Below are 15901 nucleotides of genomic sequence, written 5' to 3' on the forward strand. Positions count from 1 at the left end.
CACTTGCTTCCATTTTTATTTCTTTTTTATTTTTTAAAACAAAAATTACTTTAATATCAGTTTTCTTAAAATCTCCTAAATTTGGAAGATTTTTAGATCTCTGTCTGACATAATCTGTCTGTAGCCTAATACGGATGGATAGATTAACTGATTTAATCTACTTTCGTTAGGCCGGCCGTTTACCCATACAATTGTACATAAAATCTTTAAATGAAACATTTTTTTTAAGAAAAAGTTATTTTACGAAAATATAATTTAATTTCATTTATTTAACAGAATAGAAAGATATTTGTTTTATTTTTTTTTTTACAATTATTTAATTTAATACTTATCTCTCATTGCTTTTGTTAGTACAGCCCCTATACACTCAAAAATTGTATTATTAGCACTTATCGTACAAAAAAATTAGACAAAAACAATTAAATCAGTCTTCTTTTTGTTTGTATGATTAGTCGCCGAATAAAATTAAATATATCTTCCAAAGCACACTTCTTGAAGGTAGTTAAAAAAAAAAATAAATCATTATTCTTACCACTATAAATCTTAAATTAATTCTTAAATTTACACATAAATTAACTCAATATGAGTCAGAGATTTTAAAAAATGCCATTCCCGAATAACATTAATTAACAAAAAAATTCGTCGCTTAGCTTATAGTCTAATGGCACTGCGTCTTTAACAAAATTTAATAATTTTTTTTTTATATTTAAATTAATGGAATTGATAAGGAAACTTTTCTTTTGTTTTTTTAATTTCGGTTTTCAAAAACGAAGTTTTTCATTGAATTTAAGATTTGCTTCAGCTTTTTCGACATACTTTGGTGCTCTTTGAAACCTCCAAAAGAGTTTTAACTAAACATCCTAGAAGTATGCAATGTTTTTTATCGGAAACATCTTGATTACAGGAAAACCGTAAACCAGTTTCCTGGCATTTATCAACATCTCTTTAACGATAATTGGAAATTACTGAAAGCTGACTTGAATTTGGTTTCCGAAGCTCCTAAAAGTATACCCTTTTTTAGCTACTTCCTCTTAAAAAAACCCTTTCTAACTTTGTTCTCGCATTTCAATGAAAAACCCCTCCCTCTAGCTCTCTAGATAATATGCAGTGTTTTGTATTGCTTTTTTTTCAAAACTTTTCATCATCAATATTCGTCCGATAGTTATTGAGGCCATGTGAATTGCGTTTTAAAGTTCCCGTTTCACAATCATTATACGTCTTAGCCAGCACCTTTGGCGTATGATTATTCTGGATATTATTCGACTTATTTAGAGTTCCACTGGTATTGCAATTTTTTGACCCAGAACTCATGCTGAAGCTACTTTGTCTCTTGGGCTTTGGTCGCGGTTCATATATCTGCGAAATTGGAGGATGCCGTGTTATTAATTTTTAAAAAATGCGGTTTACTGCTTACATCTTTGGTTGGAAGACTCGAATACTGATTCGGATATGCATCGTAACTGGGTGTTGGTGAATTATTTTTTGGTGTCTCGAGCATAAAGCGACGTCTGGTGATCCAAAATGTAAACAAAATTGTTAGAGCGTAAAACAAGCTGAATAGAGCAACCATGGTGCTGATAGTTGAGAATGAAGCCATTGCTGTGCCTATTAAAAAAACACATAGTTTGCATTATGAAGGAGTTATAGTTTTTTGTAAGGATTTTCAAACTTACCATTGCAGGGATCTGGCACACAGAGGGCTTTTTCAAAATCTTCCCCAAGACATTCGTTTTCGTTCGGTTGATTAAGTTGGCATTTGCGGGTTCTAAAACGGATACCATCGCCTGAACATGGTGACCAATCGCTCCAATTACTCCATCCCAAATAATCTTAAAAAAGACGAGAAATAAACTGAAAACAATGCCAAAATACAACATTTACTTTAACTTACAAGCACATGATGGCATTTCGCATTTTGCTTCCTCAATTGACTTGCCTTTGCAGGAGGTCCTCTCTGGTCCAAGGCATTTCCTAGATCTCTTGCGAATTCCTATTCCACATGTTGTCGAACACGGAGACCAGTCCGTCCAACAACCCCATTCGCTAGGACAAGGTTGCGTGTTGCATGCACGATTCACCGTGTTCTTGTGATGCTTGCCGCCATCTCCAGACCTACTTCTATACTGAAGTCCACCTCCGCAAGAAACAGAGCAAGGGCCCCATTCACTCCATACACTTTCCTCTTCATTTTCATTATTCCCTCGCTGACATGTCCCATCCGAATGACAGATGCGACTCTCCTCCTTGGAAAGATTAATCTTCATCGATCCAACGTCAGAGGTTGTCGCACGACACACAAATCTAAATCTTTTCTCCACATGCGTTTCCTCGCCATTACTTTCGTTGTTATTCAATTGCACCAACCACGGAGTCCATTGACTAAGCTTTTTCACTTCGGGGCACCCCTGAGCATTGCACACCTCATAGTCAATATTACATCCAGGACAATCCATTCCACCATTCTGAGGACTTGGGTCATTACATTCTCGTCGACGGATGCGAAATCCTCCGCCACATTCGGCACTGCACTCACTCCACTGTCCCCAGGGTCCCCATCCACCATCGATTGCCTGTGGTTTTGGCGATGGACAAGGCGGCAAATGTGAGCAATAAATCTCGCCACGATCTGGGCCAACACATGTCCGTCCTCCATATGCTGGCTTCGGGTTACCACAGGACCTACGACGCGTCTTCACGGCCACACCACACGTCTGCGAACACGCTGACCACGCACTCCACTCGGTCCAGCCGCCATTCACAGTGCAATTGGTGACCTCAGTCATGATGCCCACGCATTCCTCACCACCATTTTTCGGTGCAGGATTTATACAACTCCTTGAACGGCACAAACATGATCCCTCGTCGTTGTATTTAGTGCATTTGAACCAATCTGACCAAGCCGACCACCCGCCATCAATGGGTGCTGTAAGAATTGGACATTGCAGCTCCTTTTGCTTCCAATATTTCTCAGAGGTGTCACCACCAATCGGTGGGGGTGTGCATTCCTCCATTAATTCATTCCAACCGCAGTACGGGTCCATGGCGTTAAGGCATGTTGCCTCTGAAACGTGCCGTTTGCAGTGATGCGAATTGATACGCATTAGTGCTCGATCTGTGCCCACGTAGAGTGAGTCGGTAACCTTAAGGTATTCCATTGAATGGATATGCGAGTTAAGTTGTTCCTCCTCGTATTGCCACACTTCGATGAGGCAAGTTTGCATCGAAGGCAGAACAGACAGTTTTTTGATAATGTTTCCTTCTGTCGAGATATACAAAACATGTGTGGACCCTATGTGTTTTGTGGAAACTATGTCAATGGCAATGTGGGAGAAACGTTCCAGTGCTGAATAGTAAAGAGGAGCTGCAGTTATTGGTTGGACTGCTTCGTCCATTAGTTGGTATCGCGAAGACTCTAAAAGTTGCTTGTAACTTAGTCCTGCTGCAGGATTTTCACACGAAAACTGACTTCGATGTGGAGTGTTGACATCTTTCCAATTTGAGTCGATGTGCTCCTGGAATTTGAATGGACCTTCAAATGCTGCATTGATGGCGGTAAGATTAAAGGCACAAACTGCTGATCCATGAATGCCATTGCTACAAATAGAAAGGAAGATTAAAAATTGTTTTGGAAAAATCTTATATGAGTGACCTACTTTGGAGTTGTAAATGTGGCATAGAGGACATCTTCCTCAGCTGAATAGGTCATTCCTTGGATTTCGTTAAAGTAAAACGGATACTCTCCCGGTAGAGAACAGTTTAGACGAGCTTTCAGGAAAGACGTCCAGTTATCATTTAATATTTGATCACCTCCAGCATCAGATTTGCATACCCTGGCAATTCTTGAGTACACTACTTTGCCACAGTTCATGTATTCAGCAGCTGTCTCTCGAAAGACAAAATAAACAAAAGACCCCGCATCAAAACTACCCACAAACTGCGGGTTATCAAGCCACTTGGAGTTGTATTGCTTAGTCCGAATAAGATGACCGTTCTTTCGTCGTGTCGAGTGCTCCTGTGGATGGACAACATTGGTCCTCATAATTGCCGGATCTGATCCCGAAAAGTCAGTAGGCGATCCAACAAAGATCTGGCCCTCTCCCGTCAGCAAGGCAGTTATATTTGAATTCGGACTGAATGAACACTTGCCGACGCCACTGTCATACGCTGTTACAGTTAAATTCTCCATCTGTGGAATGTTCAATTATGCATAAAATAATTAGCAAAACTGGTCCCCTGCTGGACTTTTCAGCTTCTCTCTCTCTCTCTTTATCTGTAAGTTAGTAAGTGAGAGTGCTGAATAACTTACCTGGCGCCACGAACAGTTCGGGTTGAATGCATACGTCCCACACGCATACAGCTGATTCTCGTAACTCTGCAAGACCATGATGTAGTTGCGGCAATGGTGCTCCGATTGGCCTTTCATTTGGCACATTTGAATTTGTGACGAAGTGGCTTCCCAGATTGATTTCTCCAACAGATGCAGGTCAAAGGATAGGCGAAAGATTGCATCTCTGGAAAGTATAAATGAAATGAATAAAAATTGTTTATTATTATTTGATTTTATTGGGGACTCTGTTACGACGAAGACGATGTTATCAATATAATTTTTTCTCTCATATCGAGATGGTGTTTACAAAATGTTTATAAGCAATGCAACGCGACGAAGCTATCGAATTTCATTATGTTTCATGGCGACCAAGCAAGAGATATAAATCGAGACTTGAGGTGAGTGTGGGCATCGCGGGCCACGCGTACAGGTTCTGGTTTTGTAATTTATTTAGTTGTTTAGTTTTTGTTTTTCTTCTGCAGGCAAATTAATGATTGTAAGTTTGGTCGTAATAGCAAAAATATTCACACAGAGGTATACAGAAAATTCTTACTTGCAAGGTTTTAAGTTATTTATAAATTTTGTTTTTTATTTATTTAAAATTTAAAAGTGAAAATTTGAATGAATATGGCATTGCAATGTGGGAGTTTCAAGGTTTTAATTTATTTATTATTTAACATTATTTTTGTAAGGTCTTCTAGATGCAACTTGCAAGGGGCTAAAGGGGAGCATAGGGAGAAGTTTGCTAAAACAGTGGATTGTGAACAAATTCCACAGGTGGCGTCCCTTAAAACTAAGCGATGAATTTTTTCAAGAAAAATTAATAATAAAAGCTTCGATCGAGGCTGTCTGGTTTCTGCAGTTCAGATCAACTGTCTCAAGCGGGATCATTTATGTACCTATCGGGACCCCTTTAAGATAGTAATTCAATTTAGAAGAGGTCGGTGTAACTACCTTTTTCATATCTGTACGTAATACTCGTGAAATAGTCCTCATATCATCCCCTAATGCTAAGACATACTTTCGCATCCAAACTCTTCAGATGCAAACTTTAGCACAGAGACGTGTTAATAATGATTTAATCTTTCTTCATCAGCTTATTAATTCCCAAATTGACGCTCCTGATCTAATATTGGTATTGGTATAATTTATCCGGGTGGATCTCACCTCCTACGAAGAGTTGAAAGTTTACATATTGACTTTCATAGAACAAACTAGGGTATTAATGAGCCCCTTAGTCGCATGAGCAAACTTTTTAACAACAGCTTAATTTTTTGGTAAAAAGTATATTTTTAAAATTACTTTTTGTTAAGCTGTCTTTTAACGTCACAATCTATTAACGGGTGTGACGTAAGAAAATCGATTGAAGCGGTTTCCGTGACTCTAAAAATGCATATTATAATTTTTGAAGTGAAAAATCGTGGATCAATTCAAAGTTTATGGTTCACTTTCATATTATTGAACGATGTTCAACTATTTTCTGTTTTTAATTGTTTTAAACATTATTTAAGAGTTAAAAAAATTCCAGTCAAATTCTTAAGTTTTTAAAAGGTTTTTTAATGTTTGAAACTTTCCATTCACCTTGTTCCTGTGATCTTCTGACTAATGCAAAAATATTCGTCAAATGCATTAGGTTCATAAAGATTAAAATTACTTTTCTTTTTCAAAATGTAGGTACATTAAACTTGCATTATTTCATTAGGTACATTACTATCTTTACATTCAGAAAATTAAGGCACGTTCACACGTTCAGGTTCACGTTTGTTAAAAAAAGTTACTTTTTCTTTTTTTTTTATAAAATCAGAAATACTGAACAAATAATGAACAGATTTTCAAATTTTTGAAATAATGAACATTTATATGTTTTTGAATAAAAAATAATTCATAATGAACATTAGAGTGACCGCAACTCCCATAGAAAAAAATTTTTGTCGAATTTTTTTCGGGGGAACCCCATAAAATGTTCCGCCTTTGCAGATTTTTAGATAGCCAAAATTTCAGCTCGATTGGATAAGTCTAAATGGTGCCGACACTCGCTCAAAGTATCAAAAATCTCTGTTTTTTCACTGTTTTTCGAAGAAAATTAGCTCTAGCTCCCAAACAGATGGGGTTATTTTCACTTTTTATATATTAAATTAAAGGTAGTGCTTATTACACATAATTCAGATTCAAAATTTGTTTAGTTTTACAAAAAAAAAAAAATATTGTCATCAATTTAAATTTTCAGTACTTACCTCAAAAAGAGCTGAAGTGCAAACTCGATTTAAAATAAAACTTTCTATGTTATAGATTGATGTTACCTATCTAATTGAAATGCTTCTCGTATTATATATAATAATATATAATAATTTTATCAATTATAGAAGCACAGAGTAAAATTGACTGAAAAAAAAAAACAAAACAAAAAGGACACCCAGTGGGGGTTGAACCTGCTATGCCTGGATTGATAGGCGAGCGCTTTAACATCGGGCTAACTCAATGTTGACAATTGTCGTGACAAAATAAAACAAATCTTAAGATATTCAACGAAGTGTTATGGAATTTTCAGGATTTAAGCTTTTAATAGAAAAAAAAATTAAATTTTAGAGAAATAATTTTTCTGTTTATTTACGTTTTTTTTATAGAAACAAAATAAAATGCAGTTGTAAAATACATATTTGTTGTTTTTTTATGAAGTTTAAGCTTCACGAGTCGTTTCGTTGGTAGTTCAATAATTTTATTAAGATAAACTCTCGCTTTTTGCTAATTTTCCTTTGTATATAAAATAAATTAACTTAAAATAAAATGTGAGTATTAATTCTGTTGCGTTTTTGTTTTAAGATTAAAAGAAGTTTTAAGAATTGTTAGTGTTTTCCAGATATATTTTGTGTTCGTTGATATGGCATTGGCAGCAAACACCCGAGAAAAAATTTTCTTGTAGGCTATCCGTCTCATCAAATTACAGGGTGTAAATTACCCTCAAATCGTCAAGTTTTGTCAACACTATTTTTTAATTTGCGAATTTTAAAATTAAATTTAAAGGAATCTGCAAGACTTGTCATTCGAGAGGTACTTATTTTTTGGGAAAAAGCCAGAATTCAAACAAAATATGAAAAAGATGCCATTGTTAAATTAGAAAAACTTTACAATGAGTGGAGAAATCACCAACGAAATAAAAACAAAACGCTTGAAAGCACCAAAAATAAAATAAAAGAATTTGCTTTGAAAATGGACGATCTCTTTGATATAGCACATCGAGATGCCTTGACCATTACTGAAAAAAAACGCAGAATTGAAGAATTCAGATTTGATATTGGTAAGCTTTAGTATTATTATCATTTTAATTAGATCTTTGCTAATGTTGACTGATTTAAAAATACTGAAGATGACGCGGAAACACAGGGGACGGAGGAGGAAGCTCAAGAAGAAGTATATAGCCAGAATTCTGCGGATTGGGATAGAATGGATGTTTCTCTATCTCAGGCAACCTCTGGGCCATCGGGTAGCAGGAAAATGAGATGGAAGCGTAGTTGGATTCAGAACACCAGGAGCCACTCATCATGCTAGGTGGATGGCCAAAGCTATTTATAGCTTAAAAATATTCATGTTTCGAAGCCAGTTTAAAATGAGTAACGAGGAACGTAACGCTCTCGGTGATATCTGCGTTTTCATCGTAAAAATTTACTGCAAGGCTTGGTTTAATGCCCCAAGAGCTTATCTGGCTCCTAAACAAGATCTTGATCTTTTGCGTGATTTCATTGAATACCGCAAGATAGACAAAGACATTTCAGAGAAGGCTCTTGCTAAATTCTCAAACCATTTATGGTATTTGAGTTCAGAGCTGGTAGGTCTGGCGTTCTTTGACCCAACTTTACCAGATGGCGAAAAATCAGAAATGGCCAACATAATTTTAAAAAACAGAAACAGAAACCAACAGAATAGTAAATCCAAAGCTACATCCACATGGAATTGAACAATTTGTCACAGCAGGGTTAAAAAATATTGTGAACAAAGAAACATTGAACTTTTTCGGCCGATTGAAAATAGACACAAGTTTTCTCAAAGCACCTCCAAATCTTTGGCCCGAAAACCCCCATTTTAAAGAAGGCTTTAAGAAAGTGAAAACACTTAAAGTCGTAAATGACATGGCAGAAAGAGGAGTCAAGTTAATAACCGATTTTAATAATCTTTTAACTAAAGATGAGGAACAAAAACAATATGTACTTCAGGTAGTCAGTGAGTGCCGAAAATTATATCCTGATGCTTCCAAAACTACTTTAAGTAAGTCACTTGATTAAATTTTTTAGTATTTACTTCAATAATTATGTATAAGAAATTTAACACGATGTTAAGTATTTTGTTTTTTAGAAATCTGTTAAATGTTTCGATTTTTTTTTTAAATAAAACAGTAAAAAAAGTTTCATTTTAAATCGAGTTTGCACTTCAGCTCTTTTTGAGGTAGGTACTGAAAATTTAAATTGATGACAATATTTTTTTGTTTTTGTAAAACTAAGCAAATTTTGAATCTGAATTATGTGTAATAACACTACCTTTCATTTAATATATAAAAAGTGAAAATAACCCCATCTGTTTGGGAGCTAGAGCTAATTTTCTTCGAAAAACAGTGAAAAAACAGAGATTTTTGATACTTTGAGCGAGTGTCGGCACCATTTAGACTTATCCAATCGAGCTGAAATTTTGGCTATCTAAAAATCTGCAAAGGCGGAGCATTTTATGGGGTTCCCCCGACCAAATTTCGAAAATCGATTTCTTGCGGACACTCTAATGAACATGTACTTTAAATAATGAACAGTTCATTTATTATAATAAACGGATAGTCGCCTTAATTTTACTGAATACTAAGAAGCCTAGAGTCAATCCTTCAACGATCTTACGTCAATCTGTTGGTTTGACAATTCGATCTTAAATCCTGAAAATCCTCATAGTGAACCCACTGAATCGATCAGTTTCAGTCTATTTAAACTAAAAAACTACTCAACTAATTTGATTTTATTTTGTCTCGTGATGAAAACTGAGTTCTTGTATTCTTTCCCATTTTTATAAATTTTTGGTTTCATTCTTTCCCAATATATTTTATTCTTAACTAAACACATGTTCATTAACCATACAAAACAATTCATTCGGTAATTAAAAAAGTATTATTTTTTTGTTTGCAAAATTATGTCATAAAAATTGACTATGACAGACAAATTCATGAGCTCTGATGGTGATCAAACCATAAACAAAAAGCCTCCAAAGTGTGCCAATTGATTTATAAAAAAAAATAAAGTACGCCATATGCCAAAGTCATGCGGCAATTTAATGTTTTATTTTTGTGCGAACCAAGCGGATCGGGTCAACTAGTGTAATAACATAATTATGGTTGGTCGTAGATTTGCCCCATCGCGCTCGCTGGCTGCTTCCATCAATGACGTTTGGTGAGGGGGCCATTGAACTACAAGGCAAACGAGTTAAGTGACGAAGCGCGCGCGGCAGGCTTGACACACTCACTTCTCGACCGAGAGAGAGGAGATATTCAAACTCAGCATTCAGCACTGTGTGAGATCAGAAGATTTCTATCTTCTGGTGGTGGACTGGTGGACGTTGGCGGTCGTCCGTCACATACATAAAAAAAACTTCAAGCAACCACGAAAGATCCAACCTGCGCTGCCCACAAGCCACAAAAACCAAAACCAAAACAACATTCTATAGCGCCTACCCTGCCTATACAATATACAATAAACTCGGGGACTCTTGTGTATCTTGATCTAAAAGCAAGCTACATGTATCTACACCCAAAGTTCTCTCTCACTCACTCTGATCGATTTCTATGTTCTGTGATCGTGTAGTAATTCCTGCCTGCGCCTGCGCGCAGCATGCAGAGTGCCAACAACAAGAGGAGAGGAGACTTTTTACGCGATCGATTTTAAAGGGAGATCTACACTCTGTTTGCTGATGGCCATGTGAAAGTGTGTAGCCTGTTTATGGAGTTTTATAATATTTTCAAATATTATTATTAATTCAATTTTTTGTTTGTTTCGTATTTATTTTTTTTTACTTGTTGATTAGACAAGTTTGTCCCAAGGGTTGCTTTTTAATGGTGGGCTGTTTATGTGTCGCGTTCGATGTCGCTGAGTTGCTATCGATTTGATCGATGGTTGCATTTCTATGTAGGTTCCATTAAAGTTGTTAGATACAGATTTTTGTTGTTTTTATTTTTTCTATCTTTGATTACATATTGAGGACACGAGTTGTTGGCTATTGGTAAGCAAAAAATAAATCGCACTTTTAATAACTTCAACTTTTTGAGAACGGACTTAATTTTTTTTTTTTTTTAATGTGGATTGACTTGAATTTGAATGAAATACTTTTTCATTATTGCGTAGTCATTATTGTGGTGGGCGAATTAGCGCCTTTGAGTCGGCATTCTTGTGGCAGCAGCCGCTACGCTGTGTGGCAATATATTTTAATCGTTGAAATGTTGTACTGCTCCAACCTTCGGGTGTTGCTTTATGTTGTTTTTAAGTTTGTTCTTCTATTTGCTTTCTGCCATTAACTATTTCAAGTGGATTTTTGAAGATTTTTTTTTTTGAAAGATAGGTACTTAAAGATCTAAGAAGCGATTTAGTTAGATAGATGGTGGGTTTTAAGAAGCAAAAACAATTTGATTTTTCTAAGTTTAGAAAGAAAACATTGGTAAGTATTCTTAAATAGAGTTTGTTTTTTCTTTGAGATTTTTGTTTCTAAATAAAAAGAAGTACTTTCATATAAACAAATAAACAATTTGAAGTCCTTATATTCATCATTATTTATAGGCAATCCAAAAGGATTCTAGGTTTCAAAGAATAGCCGCTTAATTACCTTCCTTTATCCCTTATTTATTTCCATATGCTTTCACTGGAAATTAAAAGTCTAAAAGATTTATAGAAAACGCGACTGATCCGAAATATATCTTAAGAAACCGCGAAAGCAAATTTATAAAGATTTAAATAAGATTGAAGTCTTAAGTTTTTTTTCTTTTCTTATATCTTCATTTGAAGAACATTAACAATTAAAAATTGCTCTTAACTCTTTCTTCAACTCTAGGACTTGTCTAGGTAGCCCTTGAAGTATCGGAATATCTACAAGTTCAAGAACTCTGATCTTACAGGCACAAGGGGCTAGATAAGAGAATTATAAAGTAAAAACACCAGTTAAATACGAGACACGAGGTATGCTTAGCCTTAATTGACCTAGTAATTAGAATTTAGAAATAATAATATTCATATGCCTTTCAGAATTTATGACGGGAGTTTGGTACTGTTACAGGCCTAAATTTTTATGAAGTATGGGAAAAAAGAAAAACAACCGTTACAGGTAAGTTTATATTGAAACGCACATCACACACTATTGGGTAGTATTGAAATAATTCAAAGAGGTGAGTACATTTTACATAAATTGGACAAAATTCTTAAACAGTTATGTTATCACAATAATTAAAGATTTCTTAGGCCGAATTTTCCCTCACAAAATTAGATAAAATCAATTGAACTTATTTGAAATCATTCCAATCATGAAAAGAATTGCATTCGCAGGCAATTTGCTAATTCAAAAAAAAATATTAAATACCTGGATTACTACCAGAAAACACATAACACTGGCCAAAACTGTTCAACTTTTTAAAATTTTCCTAAAAGATTTATATCAAATTTTATAGATTTGAGTTCAGTAGGCTCAAAAATCATAGTGGTTTTTTTCTAGCTTTTGAAATATTTTATTTTTCATATTTGGGGGAACACTCATACTAATTTTTAAGTTTTCCTTATTTTGAGCGTTTATTAAAATTTTCCAGAAAAAATTATATTAAACTTAATGTAATTGGGGTCAGTAATCCTTAAAATCACATTTATTTATTTGTAGAAGCCCTATTTTTTTTTTTAAATATTTTAGTTTTCCACATCTTGGGGGTAATTTCGTACTAATTTTAAAGTTAGGCTTATTTTAACTGTTTGTTAACATTTTCCAGAAAATGTTTATCGAACCTACTGCATTTGGGTTAACTAAGCCTAAAAATCACACTGCTTGCTTTCTAGGAGCTCTATTTTTTAAGATATTTTAAATTTTCACATTTTGGGGGTAGTTTGTTTAGATTTTATTATTACAAGCGTTTTTACAGTTTTGCTGGAAAAATTTATTTCGAATATAATGTATTTCGGTTTAGTAAGTAAAATAAAAATACAAAAAAAAATTGTATGAATATCTAATGCCTTTTTATGTATGAATAATTTAAAAACTAGAGCTGCTAGCCCCCTAATTTAGTAAGAAAGGATAAACAACGGTGTGGAAAATTTTTGTGTGTTGGGCAGTGTAATCCATGAAATTATTAAGCTTGATAAATACTATCATAAGAAGCCAACTAAATCAATTTGATACAATAGATTTTTAAGTCACAGTGCATCATAAACCCCTCCAAAACAATTATTTAATTTGATAAAATGAACAACAACAAACAGTTTAAAAGCGATGTAAAGTTGAGTTCTTTGTTTGGAAAATACAAATTTAGTATTTACATTTGACAAGTACCTTACATGTTTCTAAGAATATAAAATTGGAATTTGTTTATTCAATGAAATCATCAGATAATATTATACTCAATAAACCAATTGAAAATATCAGGAAAACGACTTAAGTTAAAAAAAAAAAAAAACTTAATTAAATGGGTATACTAAATGCCAAGCGAATTAAAGGTGGTTTCCCAACTTTTGAAAATTTCAAAAAGTAAATATATTTACCTACATGCCTACCGTCATGATTTCTACACAGCCCTACCGAATAGCTTTTAAAGGTTAAATAAAAAACTTAAGTTCTAAAGTACTTTTCTAGGAATTAATCTACAAACTTTAAACCTTTAGTATCGGAGTTTCAAAAAGTAATCATTTCAATTTGTCATACTCAAAAAAACTAACACAAACTTGTACCTACCTAAATTTCTTGTAATAGCCAGTGGACTTTGTTTTCATAAATAAATCAAAAATCAACTAGCATTTGATTCATCATTAAAAAATATTTGGCTCAAATTACACTGGTCGGCAAAAAAACAAAAAAAAAAAGTCGGGAGCAAGAACTTGGTAAGGTGATTTTAATTAACTTGAGTGTGCTATCAAAACTATTTACAGATTTATTCCATCACGTCTTTGAGCTCTTGTCATTACTTTTTTCGCTATAAAGTCTCAAAAATTAATTTTAAATTGAATGCTTTTTGATACATATTTGGTCTAAAATGTATATTTTTCCGTATTATTTTGCTTTTTTTTATCCAAATCGGTAGTCGAGAACTGGAATTAACTTCAAATCTGCTTCCAAAAACATTACTTTCAATAACCACTAAGATTTTGAAATATCATATATTTATATTTCAAATAATATCTTTTAGAAAAAAAAAAATTTGTAAAAAGAATATAAACAATCAAATATAGCATTGCATTGCAAGTAGTATTATATAAAAAAAAATTTAACGGTGATGTAATTCGACGCCAAAAGTTAAAAAAAACGCGTTTTTGACATGTTAATATTCAAATATTTCAAAAATTTGAGGTACCAGTGAAACTTTGACTTCGGATTCGGAATCAGCACATATAAATCCTTAAGAAAAGTATGGTTTGGTTCAAGCTCTATTTTCGTTGCCGACCAGTGATTTTTCTAACATGAGACCGTTAGAATGACATTGGACTTTATTTTTATATTCAAAAAAGAGCCTCTACCAATGATTTGAAACTTATTCAATCAACTTATTCAATTTAAAAAGAATAAATGTAAAATAGATGTTTTTATGAGTTTCTCTAATTTGAATCTTCAATTCAACTACTAAGTCATAAAAAACAAGTAGGTACATACGACTTGACTGATCACATTATTTTATTTACTTTCCTGATAACATCTCAAGTTTTAAAATAAATAAATAAAAAGTAGGTATATACCTAACCTACCTGCTTATCTAAAATATATCACACAAATATATTCTAAAAAATATTATTTATTTTGCCACCAACTCAACGACGACAACGTGAAATATATCACGTCAAATTTACTCACTTTATTTGACTTTAAACCCAAGAAATCTAACAGACAAAATGGACATTTTATTATCATTCGCGCGTAAATTGATATTCTAACGTATGGTTGAACTTTATCATTATGCCAATGACTTTCATAGCTGAGCTATGATGATGATGATTCGCCCAATTGCCATACAAACTTGTATAAGTAATAATTGTATAACGAGTTATTGTTTTAAGATATCACTATTTAATATCAAACACTCAGTAATACGACGTATACTCGTTTATGAAGTTAGAAAAAAAAGAGTATCTTCATTTCAAACTGGTGTCAAATGCTCTAATGGATTGGATATGTCTGGTATCTAGTTTGTGGCCTGTCCAACCAAGATGCACACGAACAGAATTTCCATGGAAAATTAATTGCTGTGCAAACATAAATAAAATTTATATACCTACTCAAATTTTAAACCAGCTCCATAGTGTCAATTAGTTCTATTTTATAGGGTGTTTAGTTTAAGGTGTGATTTAGAATTTCAAATGGGAAGAGGTGTTACTATTTTTTTTTTTGTTAGACAATTCGTGTTTTTTGGTTGGGTTTAAAAAATTAGAAGCAAGGTTATTCAACTCAAGAGATCTTACAAAATATGCATAATGCATTCTTTTTTATAGTTACATTTACTTTAGTACAGAGAACATCGTCAAATATCTTATCTTTTTTTTCACACAAAGCAGATGGGTAATTCCACGCAAGTTGACCACCAATAGGCAAAAAATAAAAGTGAAAATATAAGACATTTAATGATGTGATTTAAATACTTTTGCATTTTATATAAATTATTTCATATTAGATACTTTAATTTTTTTATATTCCTTAATCAAAACTTAAAAAAATATGAGATTTTTTTAGTTTTTTAGTAAAAGATGGGAAAATTTAAAATTCTAAAAGATTCCAAGGCCGGTATTATTTTACATTTAAAGCCTAGAATAAACCTTATTAACGGTGGACGCGCATTTTTATTTAGAATTGAAATATTTTGGTAAAAACTATGTCAAGTCAGTTATTCTGATAAATACCGAGACCCTAAAAAATTATTTATTGCGTAAATAGTGCTTAAATTTTGAAACTTGAAAAATACGTTTTCTCTAACAGTGTCACACCCGTTACAAAAATATGTCACACCCGTTACATTGTTTTTATTAATTCCCATGAAATATATGGTTACTGGCAACGATATTAAATCTCCTTTCATATTGATTACGATATCCACTACTTTTCATTTAAAAATCTACAATATGGCTTTTAAAGAGTCACCGAAGTAGACTGAATCAATTTTTTAACGTCACACCCGTTACCGTTACATTTTATCTTAAGAGTTTGAGACGTTGAAAGACAGGTTAACAAAATGTAAATAGAAACATATACTAACAACTAAATACGTAATGTGCTAAAGCTATTAAAAACTTTATTTAGTAAAATGTATACAAGTAAGGAACAAAAAATGAAGTAACTGTGTCACACCCGTTACAATTGAATTACCAAGATATCATTACTCAAAGA

The 15901-nt window shown here is 33.3% G+C and overlaps 1 protein-coding gene across 1 annotated transcript in view; it reads right to left on the minus strand.

Moving 5' to 3' along the window:
• Positions 1 to 235: 235 nt before the first annotated feature.
• Positions 236 to 15901, minus strand: part of LOC129919762 (semaphorin-5A) — a 34700-nt gene continuing 19034 nt past the window's right edge. The window contains exons 4-9 of the mRNA XM_056000791.1: positions 4307 to 4511; positions 3654 to 4186; positions 1892 to 3594; positions 1674 to 1829; positions 1415 to 1605; positions 236 to 1356 (exon numbers count right to left, since the gene is read on the minus strand). Coding sequence (XP_055856766.1) covers positions 1129 to 1356; positions 1415 to 1605; positions 1674 to 1829; positions 1892 to 3594; positions 3654 to 4186; positions 4307 to 4511 — 3016 coding nt within the window. The 3' untranslated portion in view covers positions 236 to 1128. The remainder of the gene's footprint in view (positions 1357 to 1414; positions 1606 to 1673; positions 1830 to 1891; positions 3595 to 3653; positions 4187 to 4306; positions 4512 to 15901) is intronic.

The sequence above is a fragment of the Episyrphus balteatus genome, chromosome 4 (assembly GCF_945859705.1).
Source record: "Episyrphus balteatus chromosome 4, idEpiBalt1.1, whole genome shotgun sequence".
Classification (NCBI taxonomy): Eukaryota; Metazoa; Arthropoda; class Insecta; order Diptera; family Syrphidae; genus Episyrphus; species Episyrphus balteatus.